We start from the raw sequence: 22,322 nt of genomic DNA, 5'->3' as shown, positions 1-22,322 counted from the left end.
AATTTATCTATTACTGAAAAAGGGAAACACCAATCCCTTTCAGCCAGGGCTTTGAAATTGGTATTTCTAAAGACTCACAAGTCTTTCTGTACCAGAGACTAGACTGTATCCAACCCTAGAAATAAAAACAAGAGCATAAAGGGGAAAAGGAATAAAGCATAAAATGAAAGAGACTTCTAGAATAGAGAATTAGGAAGAGGTTTTAAGGTGCACTGAAAAAAATACATCCAGGCTGTGTATATCTCAATAAATCTTTGAAGCACTGCTGCTTGATTCTTTGACAAATATCACATAATGGCTTGGAAGTAAAGTATAATTTCAATTCCTACTACAGAGCCATTATTATGTTCTTTGGGGACCAGTTAATTTATTGTGGAGCTTTCCTGTACCAATCTCACACCAATCTGGAAACAGAAAAGTCCTCTGTTCAGAATGAGGTGATTTCTCTAAAAAGGCAGCAATTCTCAAGAGCCAAGTTCACAGCACACAGATTGCAGAAGGATACTACCAAATTCTCTACCGTAGAGTTTGCCTAGAAAAATTATTTTCACATGCTATAAACATCCAACCAAGTACCCATCTTTTTTAAAATACTAGGTTTTTGTATTTTTCAAGTATAAATTAGTGAATTTACATTTATGAGAGTTCCTAGTGCGAGGACATGGGACAAGCAGTTTACAATTTAAGACAAACCCTTAATCAATTTGATTCCACAAAGAATTCCATTTCCTTTCAAGACAACTTCTAAAAGCATAGCCAATATTGTACATTCCAAGAACGCCTTAAACCAAAGAGTGTTCACTTTTCTTTCCTAGTGACAGCACAGATAAGATGATTTTAAGTCTTGGATTCTGGAGTTCTGATTTCATACATTATGGCATACAGGTTAAATACGAGGAATCGAAAACCAGACTGCCAAGATTTTTGCTAGTTGTGTGACTTTGGGTAATTATATAACTTTTCTGTGCCCCACCTTCCTCATTTGAAAAATGGGGCAATAACAGTACCTAATTATTAGAGCTGTTGTGAGTTAACAGATTTAAAAGTTCTTACAACAGTGCCTGACACATAGTAGGTGCTCAACAGAAGACAGTTGTTAATATATTATTATAGGGTCTCCAAAATTTCCCTTGGCAGAGTACAGGTTTTGGAATTAGGGAGGGATCCCACCTCAGTCCTTCATTAGCTTTGTCATGATAGGCAAAGTTATTTGACATCACTGAGTCTCAGTGTGCTCAAGTGTAAAACAAGGACAGTGATACCTACCTCATACAGTTGTTTGAGGATTAAACAAGCAAGGAGCAAGACGCTTGTCTTATAGTCAGAGTTATCTGAATAGCACACAGCAACTAAAGCAAATAAATAATGCTGTGTGTTTTCAGAGGGTAGATGGGCAGTTATGTTTATGAGGCATGGGGAAAAGGAATTTAGAACGGTAAATGCAGCAGGTGTTTAGTGACTAATGCTAGGATAACAGTAGTCACAGAGCCCCATGGAGGCTTGGCACAAGACAGCCAGGAAGCCTCTGAGCCAATGCTGGGACACACAGAGGCAGACCAGTGCAAGCTACTGAGACCAAAAGGAACCCAGTGTCTTTGAGGCAGCCAGACACCTGGAGGGAGGAAAAATCTTAATCTCAAGTCTTCAATCTCCTTTCAGTGCCTTCTGCCAATGGCTTTGAGAAGAGGGTAAAATGCCAAGGAGAGGAGAAAAGCTGTTTGCTGGAAGATGGAGGGAATATAAGTACAAAACTCAGAACTGGTACAGAATGGATAGAGAAAATTAGGTAGTCTTATAGCTAAACATATACACAATTAAAAAAAGAAAAAAAACTTTAAAATTTTACTGAGCATTTTTAAACATCAATAACTCAGCCATTAATACTTTTCAATATTAAAGAGAGCACAGAGGGTGCTATTGATTTGAAATAAAGAAAATGTCATGCTGAAAAAGGTATCTGGTTTGGAACTGAGAAAATAAGACCAGTCAATCTCATTTTACCACAAACTAAGGGCTAGATTTCAACACTATTAAATTTTGTCTTATTAAATTATGGGTTGGGACACTAAATATTTGTATGGTGCTACAAGCAATAATGGCTCCATTATTAATATCCTATTCTTACTGAAGAGTTCCAAGAAGAGAAAAGAGAATTGTGAGCCTAAATATACCCTCTAATGTGAAAAATCATTACCTAAATTTGATTTGGGGGTCAGCAATGGTAACTTGATCAATTATAATGTGTTTTCTAAACCTGACCTATAATAGCTGCTTTTAAAATAAAACACAAATGATACCAAATGATATATCCAGTTAATTCATTTCCAACTTGTTTTGATGATCAGCATCAATAATTATGTTTAGTTTTGTATCTGGTTATTAACCTTAATGATACTATACCTGCCATTTAAATAATTGCTTTTTTACCAGTATCAGCAGTAACAATAATTTTTGCTTATAATTAGTTGATTTGTCATTCATTATGACTGCTAATTATAATTATCCTATTAAATCATCATCCACAAGATGATCATAAAGATAAACAAATATTGCCTGGGTACCGAAATTTGTCACACATTAGAATTTTGAAGCATGACATAGACATGGCCCAAGAAAACAATAATTTTTTAAAATATTTTTATTGGAGTACAATTGCTCTCCAATGGTGTGTTAGTTTCTGCTTTATAACAAAGTGAATCAGCCATACATATACATATATCCCCATATCTCCTCCCTCTTGCATCTCCCCCCCACCCCATCCCACCCCTCTAGGTGGTTACAAAGCACGGAGCTGATCTCCCTGTGCTATGTGGCTGCTTCCCACTAGCTATCTATTTTACGTTTGGTAGTGTACATATGCCCATACCACTCTCTTACTTCGGCCCAGCTTACCCTTCACCCTCCCCGTGTCCTCAAGTCTATTCTCTACGTCTGCATCTTTATTCCTCTCTTGCCCCTAGGTTCTTCAGAACCTTTTTTTTTTTCTTAGATTCCATATATATGTGTTAGCATATGGTATTTGTTTTTCTCTTTCTGACTTACTTCACTCTGTATGACAGACTCTAGGTCCATCCACCTCACTACAAATAACTCAATTTCATTTCTTTTTATGGCTGAGTAATAGTCCATTGTATATATGTGCCACATCTTCTTTACCCATTTATCTGTCGATGGACACTTAGGTTGCTTCCATGTCCTGGCTATTGTAAATAGAGCTGCAATGAACATTGTGGTACATGACTCTCTTTGAATTATGGTTAAGAAATAATTTATTTATCTTCCTTAGGTTCTAATATCCTTTCAATTTCACTTTCTTTAGGTCTTAAAGTATATATTTATGTAAGAAACCTAAATAGCTAAGTACTCTGAAAATGTTTTTTTTAGTATTTCTAAAGAGTCAATGTGATGATGTGTCAACTCATTAGGCAATGGCCACCAACTATTCAAACACTAATCTAGGAATTGCTGTGAAGGTATTTTATAGATGTAATTAAAGTCTATAATGAGTTGACTTTAAGTAAGAGAGATTATCCTAGATAATCTGGGTGGGGCAGATTCAATCAGTTGAAAGGCCTTAAGAGCAAAGCCAAGGTTTCCCTGAAGAAGAAATTCTGTCTCTGGACAGCAGCTTCAGAACATGCCTGAGAGTTCTTGCATACCCTTCCTGACAGACTGCCTTATGATTTTGAACTTGCCTAGGCCAATAATTGCATAAGCCAATTCCTTGCTGCAATGCATTTCTTAATACGTATCTCCTACAAGTTCTGCTTCTCTGGTTGAACTATGATACAGCATGCTGGTGCGAGGTGTCCTCGCTGTTGTATTAGAGAGAAGAAAAAGCAGAATGTACTCCTTGCCCTAAAATACATACCTCACCATTTCAAACTGCATTATTAGATAGCCATTCACTTCTTTGTGAGATCCTATTAATAATACAGACATTTCTAGAAGGAGTAACAGCATAAATTATTCCTATTAAGGCCTTTGCCATTAGAGGTCCCCTACTCTCTCCTGACGCACCGAGAGAATGCTACCCATAAGGAGAGGTATAAGGACAAGGCAAAGAGTTGGCAGTAAATGGAATGTTGCTAACTCGGAGCTTGGCCAACGGCTAGTCCTATCAGAACTAGTAAGTCTCCATCTAAATTTCCTTGAATCCCTGCTCAAGTACAAGCTTGCTTCTCCCAGGTGGCCAAGATCTTATAGAAATGCACACCGCATAGACTTTCATTATCAAAAGGACAGTGCGCACTGTGTATCACAAAGCTCCAAAATACTCTCAGCACTCTTTATAAAATCTATATACTCAAGAGACCAGTTTGATACACAGACTATAGACTCAAATAATACATATGTAGATTAAACTGTTTGAAATGGATAGTTTTATTTTCACTATATGTACCCAAATCTGTGGGTACAGGTTTGGCTGGAAAAGAAGGCTAGCCTGCATAAGGAGGACTTTGTGATGGCTTTGGGAAATTTCAGTCTGTCAAGAACATGGTGCACATATGAAAACAGTGACCAATTTGATCAATTATTTAGAATGCCATGAGATCTCAAACACACACACACACACACACACACACACACACACAAAATAGCCAGTGATTTCAAGGTATTTCTGGAGATTTTGTTGCTAGGTGGTTTCTATGAGTTGCCCCTCCATGGTCAAGAGACTGACAGACCTGTCCCAACTTTGGAGGATTGAGCCAAATAGGAGAGCGATCAAAGAAACTGCTACAGATATGAAAAAAAGTATACAATGTGCTTGTTCTTATGTTCCACCAGGATGCAATTCAAAAGAGGATTATTTTAAAACAGATTTACTACTGGGCTTATTTTGTTGACCTTGGTAAACATTACCTCAAAGTCGTTCCACTTGTATTTTCCTTAAGGGAGCAGAGATGCTCATGAACAGGTATAGACAGAACCACGTGTCAAGTTAAAGATATTGCAACTTTCTACAGAGAGAAAGATTTTAAACTGCCCATAATAATAAAAAACAACAACAACAGGATTATATTACAATACAATCTAGTGCTGAGGTCCTTTTGTCCTTGACATTACTCTAAAATGGAAATGAGAACCTAATCTATGATTTTCTATGATGATTGTGGATTTCCATTAAAGAAAATAAAGAAAGAAGAAGCCTTATAAATGTGTGATAATCCAACATCTACCACTTATTATTGTGACTGAGAGCAAGTCATTTAACCTTTTTAAAATCTCAGTTTCCCCATTTGTAAAATGGGGTTCTTCACCTATACATTATTACTAATGTGACTTAAGATGTATGAAACCATTTTTAAGTTATTTTTATACAAATATGAATTATTAGTATAATAAAGCTGGGATTTGAACTTTAGACTCCTTAGGAATTTTAACATTGATCATAATTAATTATATATAATTTATACTATACATCCTACCTATTTAATAAAGTGGGAAAATGCAATATTGATGTTCTGCCATTTATGGATAGACTCTTTAGAATAAAGTTCTTGGTGATCATGCATAAATTCATGCCACTCTAAGGATGGCAGTAGGCAGGCTCATGGAGTTATGAAGATCTGTTCTGGAACACTGCAGAGCAAATAAAATAAAAGGGCATTCAAGCAGTTTTATAAATGTTTTTTAATGGAAATCAGTGGTAAAACCAATAATCCAGTGTGCCAGTGAAAATGTCATATAGTCTCAAATCAGTATTTTGGGAGAAGGAAACTGAGGTTTGGGCTAGGATTATGGAAGACACTCTGAATATCTGAGCTATGGACATAGGCCAGGTTAAGTTGCTTGTATTTGAATTCTATGTTCATTGTGATCTTTCTGTTCAAAATTACTTGGTTAGGCTTCAACAAATATGTATTGAATTGAATCCCTATGTGCTGTTAAGTACCTAAGATTTGTGACCACTGAGCTTGCAAATAAATATGTAATAAGAACTACAGCACCTTTGTATAGCACTTTCCCCTATTTTATACTTTGTCTTTTATAAAGTACCTTTACCTACATGATTGTGTTTAATGATTGATAGATAAGAGAGTAGGAGATTATGCCAAGTATAAAAAACATTACAGTATCATGTACTGGGAAACATAAGGACAGCTGAACAGATTTATTCATGGATGGCACAATCATAACATTTATTACTGTTGAGACAGAGCCACAAAAGGAAATTAGTTTAAAAGGAAAGCTAAAGACAAGGCTTTGCTTGTTTCCTTAAGCTGGAATGTCCTTCTCTTTCTTCTTCCATATCAGACCAGTTTCCTCTTCCCTCAAAGCTCAGCTCAAAGACCATCTCCTTTATGAAGCTACCCCTCTGTGTTCCCAAAGCTCTTTATATACAGCTCTAGCATAGCATTTATTTTCTTCTTCTTTGTAAATAGCTGTTTACTTTGTAAGGCTGCTTGAAGGCAAAAGCTAGCCTATCATTGTTATCTCCCATTATGCCCCACACAGGGCACTGCAGAGCAAGGAATTCCATTAACAGAGTATTGAACTAACTAACTGGAGAGAACACCACTATGTTAAAGAACTAAATACTCCCACAAGATATCCCCGAGGGTCACCTTCTGCCAGATTATGCACGAGGTTACTTAGATATCATAATGGCAAAGACAGTGAAAACAAGAATTGAAGTGGCAGAAAAGATTACTGAGGGACAGTAACAAAAAAGTAAAAGTGGAGAGAGCAGAGATGTAGGAAAGCAGACTGCTAGAAGAACTCTTCATTCCACCGCTATATATTAAGGGCCCACTGTGTATCAGGCATTAAACTAATTGCTGGGGATATAAGGGAGAACAAGGTTCCTTCCCTCCCTGTCTTCAAGGAGCTTCCAATCCAGTGTGGAAGGAGACAAGTAAACAATAATTACAAAATGAAGTGTTAAATGTATTGGTAAGGACAACTACCTACTATAACTGGGCAGTTGCATGTCTAAGAAATCTTGCTGTCAAATTGCCTTTAAAAATAGTTTCAATGAGGAAAAGGGGTTAGGGGTTAGATTTCTAGTCTTGTGATAACAAAGACAGATTCCATCTTGGCTACTATAAATAATGCTGCAATGAACAATGTTTTGTCTTGTTGATCAGGACTGTGATGGAGATACACTGGATGCTTTTGAGGAAGGGGATAACATGGATGATACAGCAGTCAGAAAAGTTGATTTAGGACCTGGCATTTCCATTTCCCATACTAAAATTTCTCTCTTTCACTTCTAGGCCTCCATGAGAGCCAATACATTGAGCCCATTCCAATATTTTATTAATAAAATAAGTTTTATTTATCTTCTCACAGTTATTTAACATTTTTTTGTTTTTATAAGGAGTTACTAAGCTGCTGCTAGGCATGTCTAGTGCAGTTGTTAAAACATCGATCCATTATAATCTCAGTGTAAATGCCATTGCATTCATGAATAATTATTTTAATACTGTGTTATTTAGAATACATTTCATTTACTTCAAAACTACAGTTGTGAAATTATTTTGACTTTAAATACCTGGCTTGGAGCCAGAACCTCACAGTTAGTTATTAGATGCCATTAGTAACATTAGGAAAAGCCAGGCAATTCACAAAAAGGGAAACTAAAGGGAAAATATTCAGAAGATCCCCTCAAAGCAGGAAATGAGAATCAGAATGACTTCAACTTTTTACGAATGGAAATGATAATCACAATGATAAAGATGATTAACATTTATTGAGCGCTTCCTACATGCCAGGCACTGTGTTAAGTACATCTTTATCCTACTGTTGCTCAGAACAAAGAAGTGAAATAACTTAAGTTGGAACTTGAACCTTGAGAACTGTTTGACTCCAAATAAAATATCTCTAACGGCATGCACTTTCCGAAGTTACAGAACTCCACTTCGGAATACCTGGTTCTAAATGTCCAAGACCCCTGCCCCTGAAACTAACATAATATTGTACATCAACTACACTTCAACAAAAATTAATTAACTAATTAATTAATTTTAAGTAATTAAAAAATTCCCAAGACCCAATGATCCTGGAAACCTCCTATCTAGAAAGGGCAACTGGCCTTTTCTTAGTAGTATGAAGCTACTCCTTTACTGTTGTTACTCCTAAAACAATCCCAATTCTCAACAAACAAACAAGCAAATGAACAAAATGTGTACTGATCTACCTACACTGTCAGCCTAAATGGAAACTTCCTGGCTGTGGTTTTAATTGGAAATGGAACCCTTCCCTTGCTGTCCAAATGTATTACTGTTACACATCACCCTCAGTTTTTCATCTAGGAAACAAGCCACTCCGTTGATGGATGAGGCAATACTTATATATCATCTGCAAAGTAAGCAAGGATGTCCAGTTTAAAAGCACTATGAGGCTATTGTTACAGTCCAGTAATGAAGACAGTGATTTTGGGGAAAAAAATTACATACAGCTAAATACTAAAAATAATTTTTTAAACTGTGATTTTTGTATAAGTTGTACAGATCAGAGTATACCTTTCAATTTAGGTGGAAGATGCCACTCTTAAAATTTGTTGCCTTCTGTATAAAAATCTAGTCAAAGAAGTTAGCTTATAGTTTGGCTCAATATTTATTTCTGTAAATTTTATGTTTCTTCCTATTGATCCATAATTATGAATACTTATTAGTGATGCTCATACAATAGCCAAGTGATTTACCATTAAATAATTTTTTAAAAGATAAGAGATTAAGAGTCATGGTACACAGAGTTCTATTAAAAATCCTGAGTGAATTATGGTGGCGACAATAGATCATTAAATCGAACTGACATCTAAGGCAATAAGAGAAACATGATTTCTTAAACTTTTTTTTTTTTTTTTTGTAGTACGCGGGCCTCTCACTGTTGTGGCCTCTCCCGTTGCGGAGCACAGGCTCCGGACGCGCAGGCCCAGCGGCCATGGCTCATGGGCCCAGCCGCTCTGCAGCATGTGGGATCTTCCCGGACCGGGGCACAAACCCGTGTCCCCTGCATCGGCAGGCGGACTCTCAACTACTGCGCTACCAGGGAATCCCTTAAACTTTTTTCAATACACAATAAGAGGAAGCATATCAGTAAACAAGACAAAACAAAACTTAGAGAGGAGAATCCTTATAATCTGCTGGTAGGAATGTAAAGGGTGCAACTATATTTGATGAAAATGCCATTCTTTATAAACCAACAGATTGGCTACTGGGTGTATATCTTGGGAAAAACAAAACTCTTGTTCATATGCATCAAGATATGGGTACAAAAATTTTTTTACTGTTGAGTGGCTTGTAAAACTAAGAAAAAAAGAACTTCCTAAATTACCACTAATGAAGAATGTATTTATACAATGGAATATATATTTTTATATGGATGAACAAGATCATACAGATCAAATGGATAATTTACAAAAATATTGTTAAATAAAAAAGCAAGTTACAGAATAGATTTTTCAGGATGGTAATATTTTAAAAGCCCCAAATCAAAACTATATCTTGTTTATGAACATACAAGCTTGGTATAAAAAATATTAAAAGATAGACCAGAAGGAAATATAGCAAATTTATGACACCAGTTCCCTCTGGGAAGGGAAGGCAAGAAATGGGTCAGGCCATGGAGACAAAGATGATTTCAACTTGGTCAGTAATGTTTCCTTTTTTTAAAGCTTAACAAAAACAATATGCTACCACCGTTAATTTTAAGTGGTAGTTGTACATGTATCTGTTATATTGTTTATGTACTTTAAATATTTTTTAAGAAACTGAAAAAGTTTTTTGTGATACCTTCAAGATCAAGGACCTCCAAAGCAGCCTATATAACCCAAAGACCATGTGTGTATTACAGCAATAATCTTTGATATGAATATCATGATCAAATTGACATATCTGATTTTAGTACTTCATTTATTCATTCAACAAATATTTATTGACCCCTACTATAGGCAGGTACAAGACAACATTCCTGCTCTTTGGTGCTTGTACTGGGGAGGAGAAAAGAGATATAAATAACTGAGTAGTATATAACATAATAAATATCAGGCAGTTATAACTGATATTCAGTCAGAAGGTACCCAGTAAAGTGTAACCATTGACATCTCTTCTGATTGGTCAGTGTTGGTGCTGCCCCAGTTGTTAATTAGTTTGAACATCAACCCCCTAATAAATTCAGTGAAGAAAAACTAAGCAGGCTCAGGATAAATGGATAAAGGGTGTGGAGGAGATGTGATTTTAGATAAGGTGGTAATATGAGAAAGGTTTTTAATCAGAGACCTAAAAAAAGGCAGTAATGAGCTCTGGGAAGATATTGAGAACATGGGTCCAAACAAGGCAAGAATAAACTAAGTTTAATGAGGAACATCAAGAAGGCAGGTAGAGAGGACTGAGCAAGGTAGGAGTGATCAGAGCAGAGATCAGAGAGGTATTCAGGGACCAGATTACACAGGAGCTTTCAGGCAGTGGTAATGGTTTAGATTTAATTCTCATTGGGACACAAAAAATATGAGAGGAAATTAAACAAGGAAAAGATCTGACAGATTCTTAAAATTTTATGTATGTATATTTACACAATATAATTACACTGTCTATATATATATATTTACATTATAATATTCACACATTATAAAGTTTTATATTATAATATTATAAAACATATGTGAATTTGATAATAGGGCAAACGTGGGAAGCAAGAAGACCAGTTAGGAGATACTGCAGGAGTGCAACCTAGAGATATAGCTGGTAATTAGCAGGGGAGATGATGAAAAGTGGTCTGATTTGGGATATATTTTGAAGGTTTAGCTAACAGAATTGGTTGATATGTGTGGTGAGCGACAAAAAGGAGTTAAGGAGGATTCCTAGATTTTTCGTCTTGAGCAACTAGATAAATATAAGTTGCCATTTATAGATATGGGAAAGACCAGAGTCAGAATAGATTTGGGAAGAAGAAATCAAGAGTTCTATAATAAACATGTGAAGTTTAAAATGCCTACTAGACATCCAAGTAGAGACAGCATGGAGGCAGTTGGCTATATGATAACAGTTGTTATTGATAGTGTAAAAAAAAAAAATCAAAAGTATCACGCTAACTACTTTTCTCAACACTTCACCCACAAGAATATGATTTTGTTAACTAGCCAACAGTTGCTGACTTATTATTCTGGTTTTAGATGGTGAATACTCTGCTGGTGAATATGTACTCCGCTCTCTTATGATTTTTAACAGCTTACTTCCATTTATATGAACACGTTAATGGAAATGAAAGCAGAAATGGAAACAAACACAGTTGATTGGTTCTCTTATCCCTAAATGAAGACACTCATCACATAACGTGCATTTCCAACATTCCATACACTCTGTTTACAGAATCCAATTTTCTGAGGTTATCTTAGATAAAAGGCTTTTTAGATAACAAAATCATAGTATTGTAGCTCATAATCCAAATAATAAATGTGATTTTAAAAAGGTTTTTGTGATGGTTTTATTCCACAGACTACAAATAAAATTAGAGAGTAATTTATAGTGTAGTTTAAAAGTAGGACATGCATGTCAGATTGCCTGGATTTACCCTATTCCCACTACTTAGTTGGAAAAGTTACTTAACCTCCTGCTTTAATTACTTCACCCATTAAATAAGGATAATGATAAGATTGAGGATTACATGAACTAACAAAGGCCAAGTGTTTAGTACAGTACATGACACCAAGTTCTCAATAAATAACATTATTTGTAAAAATATTCCACAAGTTCAATTCAACAAGTGTGAATTAAGCAATACTATGTGCTTTACACTGTGCCAGGCACTGTTAAAGTGACCCCGGTGATGTCTAAATACAACATTATCCTGAGCCAGACAGTAGACACATTAGTGACAATGCTTCCTAACACCACATGTAAGATTAGTTTTTCTAAATTTTGAAATCAAAATCCATGTGGCATGGTCCAGGCATCACAACCAGCCTCAGAGTGGCTGCCAGCTCATTTTCTTTGTCATGTACACATCCTCTTCTGCAATTTGTACTGACCACATATATTGGATTCTCCTCTCCCTTGAGAGAGGGTTGCTTGGAAGTATATTTGATATCTTCATTTTATCATTTCAAAGAAGGAAAGAGAGCAACAGAAAACAAACAGAAAGTTATATGTAATGGTGAAAAAGCATTGTTCAGACATGACGATGATAATGTCAGCTGCCGGACCTCTCAAAGGACATCAACCCTCTGGAACAAAAGGGCTATTTCTTTGAGCTAAAACAGCATCCAGCTCAATCCTTCATTTAATATTTTAGAAGTCAGCTCCAAAGTAGGTCAAAAATTGAAAACCAATTTTGGTTTCTTCCTCAGGTCCTGTCTCTAATTTTCATGGAACTGATACTATGAGAATCTATCTATTCCCAGAAAGATGAGAAGAAACTTACAACCTGCCAATCTCAGTAAGTTCTTTTCCAGTATGATGCTGTGTGAAACAACTTTCATCCTTTCCCCCTTTTGTAAGGAAGAAAATTCTGAAATCTAAAAAAGCACATGAAAAGCTAGTCTGCCCATTGGTCTGGTGAATTAAAACCAAAGCAGATTTCACACCAGCCACTTTATACAAGGAATATGTTTCAGTATGCAACTGTCTCCAAAAAGACGGATTCTAAGGGAAAAGGAATGCTTTACTGAGGGTAAATAACAACTTCTCAAAGTTTTTTATTAGAAACAAAAGACTTGAGCGGGCACTCAGATGAATATTTCCTAGCCCTGAGATGATGGCCCCCATGCCACCAAAACCCAGGGCAGTATTACATAAAATTTCCACAAAATGAAGGGTGTGGAAAAGTCTCTGAAACAAGTCCTATTCTTCTGGAAGAAAGGATACTCATTTTTGAACTTGATCAACTGACAAACAATGGTGTCTGTTTAAAAGGTCCAAATATATATCTTTTAACTTAACTGTTGGCTTCAATAGAAAAGTTTAAAAAGGGGCAAAAAGTACAAAGGAGTAAAACTACTACAATTAGGAATAAGAAAGTTTGAATGGCCAAGAAACATATTTAAAAACTCAATCTTTTCAATAAGCAAATAAATACATCTTTAAAAATGAAATGTCATTTTCCCCTTCCAATATGTTTGTATATCAATGCCAAATTTTAAAAATTATTATCTTAGCAGAAAAGGTGGTGGGAATAAGGATAATTTCATCAATATCGTTTTTGGTAAACTATATAATTTATCTGCTAAGGCCCTATATCAGAAGAAAATTTAAGAATATAATGTCCAGGGGCTTCCCTGGTGGCGCAGAGTTTAAGAATCTGCCTGCCAATGCAGGGGACAAGGTTTCGAGCCCTGGTTTGGGAAGATCCCATGTGCTGTGGCCCGTGTGCCACAACTACTGAGCCTGCGCTCTAGAGTCCGTGAGCCACAACTACTGAGCCCACGTGCCACAACTACTGAAGCCCGCGCGTCTAGAGCCCATGCTCCACAACAAAAGAAGCCACTGCAATGAGAAGCCCGTGCACCGCAACAAAGAGTAGCCCTGGCTCACCGCAACTAGAGAAAGCCCGCGCGCAGCAACGAGGACCCAATGTGGCAATCAATCAATCAATTTTTTAAAAAAGAATATAATGCTCAGTATTGATGAGGATCTAGCTACTAGGGCATTTCATAAAATACTGAGGAAGTATAGATAAACTATCTTTCTGATGGACAGTTTGACACCAGTTAAAAGCCTTAAAGTATAAGAAACAACCTAAATGTCTCTAAATAGAAGATTGATTAAAGAAATATCCATAGGGTAGAATACTACAAAGCAGTATATCTCAAAAATATAATGTTAAATTTAAAAGAAAGAAGCTATATAATAATGTGTACACTATTTTTCCATTTATGCAAGGTTCAAAAACACTGCTACTTATAATTTGTACACAACCATCAATATGTAATTTTCAATTATTTGTTAAAGAAGAAAAAGGAATATAAAGGAAAAAAAATATCAGAGGGCATAGCACATATAAACGGGTAAGGACTGTTCTGCAAAGCTTTTGTTTTGGTTGTGTGTGTGTGGATAAGTGTGTGTTTACTGTGTTCCAATATAAAATGTATTTCTCACTGTGGATCAGCTTAAAGCAAGTTTTAAAGCCACAGGTATAGTCTACAAGGTGTAATTTGCTCATCTTCAGCTTGTTGCTCCCAAAGAGGTCTCCTGACTTTGCTCTCTACCGTGTGGCAGAAGCTGTCTTCCTTCTACCTCTAGAAGCTCTCTCAAGTCCAGACAAAAGAGAACAAGGCCCACTGAGAGGGGACCTGCCTAAGTCCTACATCTTGGTTTAAGTCCAACACCTCTTTCCCCAAGATTCACACAGAGAATGCCCCTTCCATTCAGTAGGATTCTACCCTTGAGAGTAAAAGAATACAGCCTAACTCTTTAGCCTCAACTAAAGTCAATATGATGAGCTCACCATCCTAAAAACATGTGCATTTAATATGGGAGGTTTGGAATATGGGAGAAGAAGAGTAGGTTTAATAAAGAAAACTATACTGATACATGTTCATCAAAGCATTATAACCAATAGAAAAAAAATGAAATGAAAATAACATCAAGTCATCAAGGTAGGAGCATAATTAAATAAAATATTATATATCCATATAATAGGATATTTATAGCTATCAAATCATACTTTCTAAGCACATATAAATGATCTAACTAAATGATAAAGTTATAGTAGTAAATGAAAAAATATGAAAAATTATATCTGATGATTCTATGATTCTGATTTTGTAAAACAAAATGTATATTATATTGGGTTGGCCAAAAAGAACAAACTTTTTGGCCAGCCCAATATTTAGGGAGAGAGACTTTTAAGAAATATGGCATAATGATTTCAATGTTGAGTGTTAGGTTTTTCATCTTTTCCAAATTTTTTACTTGGAAAACTATTTTTTAAAAGATTCAATTAGAAATGGAAAAAAGAATCCTTCATACATACTGTCAGTGTTGAAACTCAGAGTAGATTTTTCTCTCCCACCTCTCCTTTGAGAACATCATTATAAGCTGCCCAAATGGATTAGCTAAATTTTTCTAGTTGTCTCTTAATTTACAGAGGGAAAAACCAGATATATGATAAAAGTCCTCGAGAAATAGAAAACATTCCAGAAAACCAAATACTATATTCAATCAACTGATCAATTAATCAGTTAAAAACATGTTATTATTTATTTGTTGCCTAGAAATATGATAAATGCTGTAAGGTAGAAACACAATATAATACATAGTTTCTGTTGAGCTCCTACTCTGCATCAGAGAGTACAGGAGGCTGTCTCACATATTATCTCACTTAAAGGGCAGTGATCCAGACCAAGAGTCAGGATAAGGTAAACACATGAAACATATGTGTATGTGGGTACATAAATCAATAAGATGAAATGAAGTGCTAAATGGTACAGTATAGTAGAGTAGATAGACAGGCATATATTTTAATCACATAATTAAAAGGTCAAGAGAATGATAAGAGCTGAAACTGGCAGGAAGTATACAGAGAAACTAACTTGACACAGACCTTGAAGGATGGGTGGAATTGGGATAAGTGGAGACTATTCCAAGCAAGAGGAATGTCTTCTGCTTCTCCTGGTAGAGAAAAACATGAGATGAGGGACTTCTTGTGTGATGACACTAGTCATTAACGTCAAAGGATCAAGATGCCAGACTAAGACCCACGCACAGTTCCAGAGCTAAGCAGAACAAACCCCACCACCACCACCAAAAGTTTACAGAATATGCCTGAGAGACCCCAAAACAATCCAGAGAGACTATGGGTTTTTTAGGACACTAGTTCTTATATTTTCAAGTGATATTCCTCTAGAGCAGACAAGGCTACCTCTTCGGTAACTGAAGGAGGTAATTCAAAGTAGTCCACTACAAGGCAGTAATTATATTGAGGTCTCATGTTTCACCTTTAAAATCTTGTATTTGTGCATTCAGTAAAATGATGCCCCTAAACTTTGTGTGAAGTTGGAGCGCCAGGTATATGAGCCATGCTTATCTTATGCAGCATACTTCAGCATCTCCTAAGTTGAGAAATACATATATATATATATATATATATATATACACACAAGTCTAACTCATCAGGTTCTACGAATTTTTGCTCCTCTTCCATCTTTCCAGATATAAGGTGTCAAATCTACCATTAAACACGCCACTAGGCTATCATTTAAATGCTGTGTGTCCATCTGCTGCACCCAGCCTTTTTCTTGTCTTCTTCAAACACAGTTTAACATCAGGCACTTGGCTACCAGACAATATTTTCCAAGTGGCTCTTTAATATGCAGCAAAATAATGTTTCACCTTTAAACTATGAGTGCTGGTCTTACCTCTACGTCCTCGTCCCCATCCTCTGGCTACACAACACTTCGTATTAATTTTGCTTAGGACTCTTTTTTACTTCCTTTGGGGGCAGGGACCATATGTTATTTGACTTTGATTCTCACCACCACCACCAGATTTTGCACGTGCTATATGTTCTGTTCACTTCACATTGCATACAGTAGTCTATAGTAATATTTGTGCATTAGCTCAACAGAGACAAGGGTACTCGAGCACGTAGAGAACACTGTCTGGGAACAATGAATGACATGAGGTGGTTTTAAGTTTGGTTAGCCCCACCATAATATTTATCAGCTCCCTCTCAAGGCCTCCTGCATAAACCATGCATGCTATGCCAATGCAGCCTCAACCCAAATCCAGTAGTCCCCTTCCAATGAGACTGCTAGTCTTAAATCCCTTGGAAATGCCATTGGGTCCTGATGGGAAGTAATGGGAAATAAGGTTGTAAACACTCAGATTTAAAAACCAGGTAGAGTACTTTAGACTTGATGCAATAGATAATAAGGAGCTACTGTTGGCTCCTTAACAAGGGAATACTTGATATAGTGACATATGAGAAAGATTGATCTCTGTGGAACTTAATTCACTGCAAACATAAATTAAACTTTTCTAAGAAGTAAGTCTAAATAATGAACTAAATAACAATGAAGTGTTAATAATGAAGGAACTGAAGATTTTTAAAAATTCCATTCTGGCATAATTAAGGGATAAATCAATTCACAGGAAAGATGTCACTGTTATTAAAACTTCGCTCATTTATTAAATTATGTTTCACGTGAACAGAGTGCAGGGTTATTTGACTATTATGTAAATCAGTGTCATTTCCAGTTTTTGGAAAATTGATATTAATGCCTTGTCATTGAAAACGTAACTAAATTTATCAAATTAACTTCTCTAAAGCCACCTGATAGCCACCAGATCGCAACCTGAGCCGATGCCAAATCAGAAATGTAAGTTATAGATAGCCCTGAGACTATGTGTCACCACTCATTCATCCCACTGGGTTCCTTTAAAATTATAAAACATGAAGGCTTTGTACAACTTTTGTAAATTCCATTTGAACATAATGAAATATGCTCTATCCACAATGCTTACAGTAATTAAAAATGTTTTTCTTAATAGGAGTCTATCTGGAAATAGCACAATATGGAATGATCATTAATAGACCTGCTATGGTGCTTGAATAAATGCCTAACAAGAGCACAGGCGCACATGAGTAAATTTCCTAAAGAAAATCCATTTTCATTTCAAATTCTGACATTTTACTTAGAAAAATTATACCCTTTCTTTTAATTATTTCAGTAAACATAACTAGGGTATTGTTAACTACACCTCAGAGTACTTTATTTTCTCCATTTTTTAGTAATATGAGTCTACATGTAATTAAAGGCGTGCTGCATTAATGATGCCAAAGGTCTCCAAGGGAAGCACTTAATGTCCACCTCAGAATATTATGTCAAAATTACATGCACAGAAGACTTTTTAATAATCTTTGTTTCCTAATTTAGATTTGATTGGTTCTGAAATCCATAGGTGCACTCCAGGGCTCACATTTCTACTGACATCAGCACTTCTGTGCCATAAATTATACAAACGCCCATGACTTCTTCCATCTGTAGGCTTCTTTTGAAAGTTTCTGTTTAACGTATCCAGAAAATGAGCTGCAGGCTGGAGATAATTGCAGATAATTTTGCCATTTTTAAGCCACTGGGGTGTTGCGTGGAGATATGACAGCTAAGTTTGTCTAAACACAAAGAACAAGTCATAACTTTGTGTTGTCACTTCAGCTTTACACACAGGTTCAGATCATCCTATGTGCTCTTTATGCAAATTGAAACAAATTGTGGTCACTAGATGATCTGTGTTTTCTGACAAAGCTGTGCTACCTGAAGCTTTTATGTGGCTGAAGGAAGGACATGATCTATACTAACATGTTATGTCAGCCTAAAAACAATTGCTTAACCCTCTTCTACCCTTCAGATTCTTCACCCTTAACAAAAACAGAGTTCTTTAAGCCATCGACAACTTACAAGGAATATATCAGATTAAATTAAAAAGAAAATGTATGGCCTCAATATACAAAATTCATGCATATATATGTATATGTGTATATCTATTTCTAGTCCCCTATTTCACTACCATAAGTAGAAATAGTAGAATCTCCCATAAAACTAATGTTTAAAATGCTGGTACTATTACTATACAAAAATTTAAAATCACTAGATATTAAAGAGTTATTAAGTAGGTTATCCAGGTTAATAAACAGAGATCTACTGTTAAATGGAATCATGTGGTCCTTTTTCCCTAAAATTTCACTCTAAAGTAAATGTAGCATTCATGGATGGTCACTGGCGTACAATGATGGAGGCAATGCAAAAAGCAGCAATACAAACTCTCAATGCATCGCCAATGAACTTCAACTTTATATTAGATAAATTGGCTATGGGAATTATAGGGTATTTCTCTGACCAAATGTCCCCTCGGTGCTCAGAACTGCTGTAGTCACAGCTAATAAGGGTGTCACTAGCTGAGCAGGTGATTACTGAAACCATTTTGCAGCAAACATTTACATATCAGGGCTAAGCAGTGATTGTGCTTATGTGGCAGCTGCCCTGATGTAATAGGCCATAACGACTCTGAGGGAGCAGGTATGGATGCGTGTGTCAAGGAGGGGAGAATGTGAAAGTCATAACACAAATGACTTTATGGATTCCCATTAGACCTCGGGCTAAGGAGCACCTAAACAGGTCTGATATGACAGCATCCTGAAACAGCTTTACAGCCTGTGTCAGGAAACCTTACACTAAAGAGTTTTATGGAAAATACAAAACTGCAGAGAGGAAGTGTTGCTATATTAGGTCACTATCTTTGACTTGGTATATAATATGCATACAAATAGTCTCAAACTATGTATTTAAAGTACAGATTATTAAACCTGTTATGCCAATCAAATGTATATTAAGGAGTCCAAATTAAGCACTGACAGGTAACATCTCACAAACATCACACTCTCCCATGGAAAACAATTCTGTCCAATGACAAACTTAAACCCACCAAGACTTCTGAATATCTGTATCACAGTAAGATGTAGCCTTTTAAAACACTGTCCTGTGGAGTTTCACATAAACATGTAAAGTACACATATTACTGCACCTGAGAAAGCTAAGGGATATCATTTTTACTTTTTTCTCTTTTGGTCTCTAACATCACTTAGCCAGTAAACTGGTAGGAATTGGCTTGTTTAAGGACCTTAGACCATGTCACTGTAAAAGTCAGGCGTGAGAAGTTCTATAATGCACCCTCTCCCACTCAAGATGGGAGAAAGAGGCATGCTAAAGACACCAAGTAAACCCTTCAACACGACCGACAGGAGCAGTGCTGAGCAAGCATTCTCTTGCCAGAGGCTGACACCAGGGAAGCTGCACATTCAAATCACATGTTGAACACATCATACGGGGCCTATGCAAGTTCAAACAGCACTGTGAGAAAGGATCTTTGCTATTTTACTTAGATCTGTAAATTATTAAACAATTCCAGAAGAGAAATATTGCTACAAGTGCATGCAAACCAATATATAGAGTTAGAGTGTTCTTAATAATACGAAGATTTGGCCCAGAACTCATCCTCTGCTAAGGAGTTCTGGGCCAAACCTGTCACCTGAACAGCAATTTCACCCCAGATTTGCAATGAGATCTTAAATATGACCTTTTATGAGAGATTATTAAAAATCTTACATAAAGCCAAAAAATGTCCCTGCTCTTTTGCAGATTTATTATAGTTTTCCTAATGTGTTTGAATAGACTCCTCTTCTGGAAGTCTCTGATTTCTAAAAGGCAACTTCTTTGCAAAGCACATACCTGCTACCCAGAGAGACGGTCCTCTCTTTGAAATATTTAGTCTTTCAGAGCACTTTAGTCATAGCGACACCTAATAGCCAAGCTCTTTTTCTCACTCTCCGCAAAATCAGGTTTAGACTATAATTCAAACCAGTCCCCAAAGGCACTTCTGAAAAATGGCAAGCCCTTAGCTTTTAGGTGAAAGCACTGTTTAGTGCTCAAAACTGTTTCCTGTTACAAAACCTTTTCTACAGTGCTAGGTCTAAGATGATCTTATGCTAATTTAACTCACTAGGGACTGTGAACAGATGCTACTTTGATTAATAGTTTTACTATCCTGAAAATGCCAGGCCAGGTTCAAGATAATAAAGTCAGGTAAGGATACTATCAAAATCTGCCATACGATTACATCTGTTACGTGGTGAAAAATGGGACCACAACAGTTCCTGTATCAAATAAAGACCGCCTATAACAAAAAAAAGCAACATCATAAACCAAATGAACACACTGTCTGAATCCTTTAGCACATTGATTTACATCATTTCAATCACCAAACGCTTTACTAATACCTTATGGGTATATTTTCAGCAACATCTCTAGTGAAAATTCAATTTGTCACTCCTATATTACCTTTTCACATCCCATTTACCTTACCACTCAGAAAAAGACTTATATATACTATGAAAACAACAAATTATCTAACTTTGCTTATCAAAAGGAGAGTATTTGAATTTGTATGCTCCATATCATTACTTTTTCAATAAACACGTTTTCCATATTCCAAACTTTTCTATGGAAAACCACAACCCTTGTAAACAAGAGGCTGCATAAGTTGACAAATAAGACTCTTCTGGAAAAGCTTCTCATGAGGCTTTAGCCCCTGTCTCCTCTTCTGCTTCCCTTCTCACTGGTCTCCTAACCGAGGATTTCCAAACCATAGCAGTTTCCTGATGAGGAAAACCAGGACATCTACTCTAGTCTTGAACTATGGAACATAGGACTAGCCTTAATTTAAATATGTATGTGAAGAAACCTTTATGTTTTTAAAGTTGGTTTACCAATGGGTTTTATCCTTATGATATCACATATAGCCTAATCATATTCCCAATCTCCAATCTGAAATTTAAACTTCAGTGGACTTTTTGTTTTTATAATTTATATTCAGTGCACTTGTCTCAGTGAAACCTTTGGTTTGCAGGAAGGTAAGTTCCAGTGCATCAATCACACTGTGCAAACTGTAATTCCAGGTGGTGCAGGCCTCCACTGAGAATGAAGCTAGCCTGTTTAGCACAAATCTGCCACTTGCAGATTCAGCTCATTACCTGAGTTGAGTCTTTACACTTAACACATTTGTATGCATATACAACATGCCCGCACTTAACATGAAATATTCTATTCAAAAAGGTTGTCTCACCATTGCACAGAATGTCTCAGGAGGGTCTCCACAGGTAATGTCCGGAGGATCCAGTTTCACTTTCAGATATTTTGTCATGTCTGTGGATTCCGGCTGACAGGCCATATAATCCCAAACTTTCCCTTCTTCTGTGTAAATCTGAGTCTTACACACATCATAATGTCCCCACACCAAAGGGTAGGGCTGCATCACTGAGGACACTGTAACCCAAAGGGCATGAATTGACAGGAATCTTGACAAATACATCTCTAAATTCTTGGCAATCTTCGTGGTAACAAAAGCCGGGTTTGATTATCTGTGGTCTCTAGTTTACATATACATGTATGTCTATAGGTAGGTAGGTTTGTATATTTAACAAAAAACAAACAAAAAAAAGAGGATGAGACTTCAAAGTAGGTTCCAAAACTAAAAGTGAAGGATTCGGATATTGCGCGTGTTCAGGTATATTGAGGACTTTGGTGGAAACCTAGCATACTTATGCATTAGGCGTTAGCAACAACTTGCAGCTTTTTCATTGTCTTAGAACATATCTATTAGACTTGGGTCTAGTTTGGTTTTTGTAAAAGATGTCCAGCAGCAGATAATGATCTAGCAAAATGATGGCTCTCCTATTGTACATCCAATAACCCTGGGTGATCCTAGATGCTCACGGCTCATAAGCGTTGCTCAGGTGCACTGAGGTATCAGTATCTGAAGCAAAAGGATGAGTGTCTATAGCTCGGTGTCTGCTTCCCATCAATCATTCTTTTCTTCTGGCAC

The 22,322-nt window shown here is 36.4% G+C and overlaps 1 protein-coding gene across 1 annotated transcript in view; it reads right to left on the bottom strand.

Annotated features, from left to right (window-relative positions):
* NTNG1 (netrin G1) overlaps positions 1–21,809 on the bottom strand; it is a 331,661-nt gene extending 309,852 nt beyond the window's left edge. The window contains exon 1 of the mRNA XM_065880721.1: positions 21,564–21,809. Within this exon, the coding sequence (XP_065736793.1) occupies positions 21,564–21,809 (246 nt within the window). The remainder of the gene's footprint in view (positions 1–21,563) is intronic.
* Positions 21,810–22,322: the final 513 nt, after the last annotated feature.

This window comes from Phocoena phocoena, chromosome 1 (assembly GCF_963924675.1).
Source record: "Phocoena phocoena chromosome 1, mPhoPho1.1, whole genome shotgun sequence".
NCBI lineage: Eukaryota > Metazoa > Chordata > Mammalia > Artiodactyla > Phocoenidae > Phocoena > Phocoena phocoena.
Note: the sequence above shows the minus strand (reverse complement) of the source record. Positions and strands in the feature narration are given on the sequence as shown.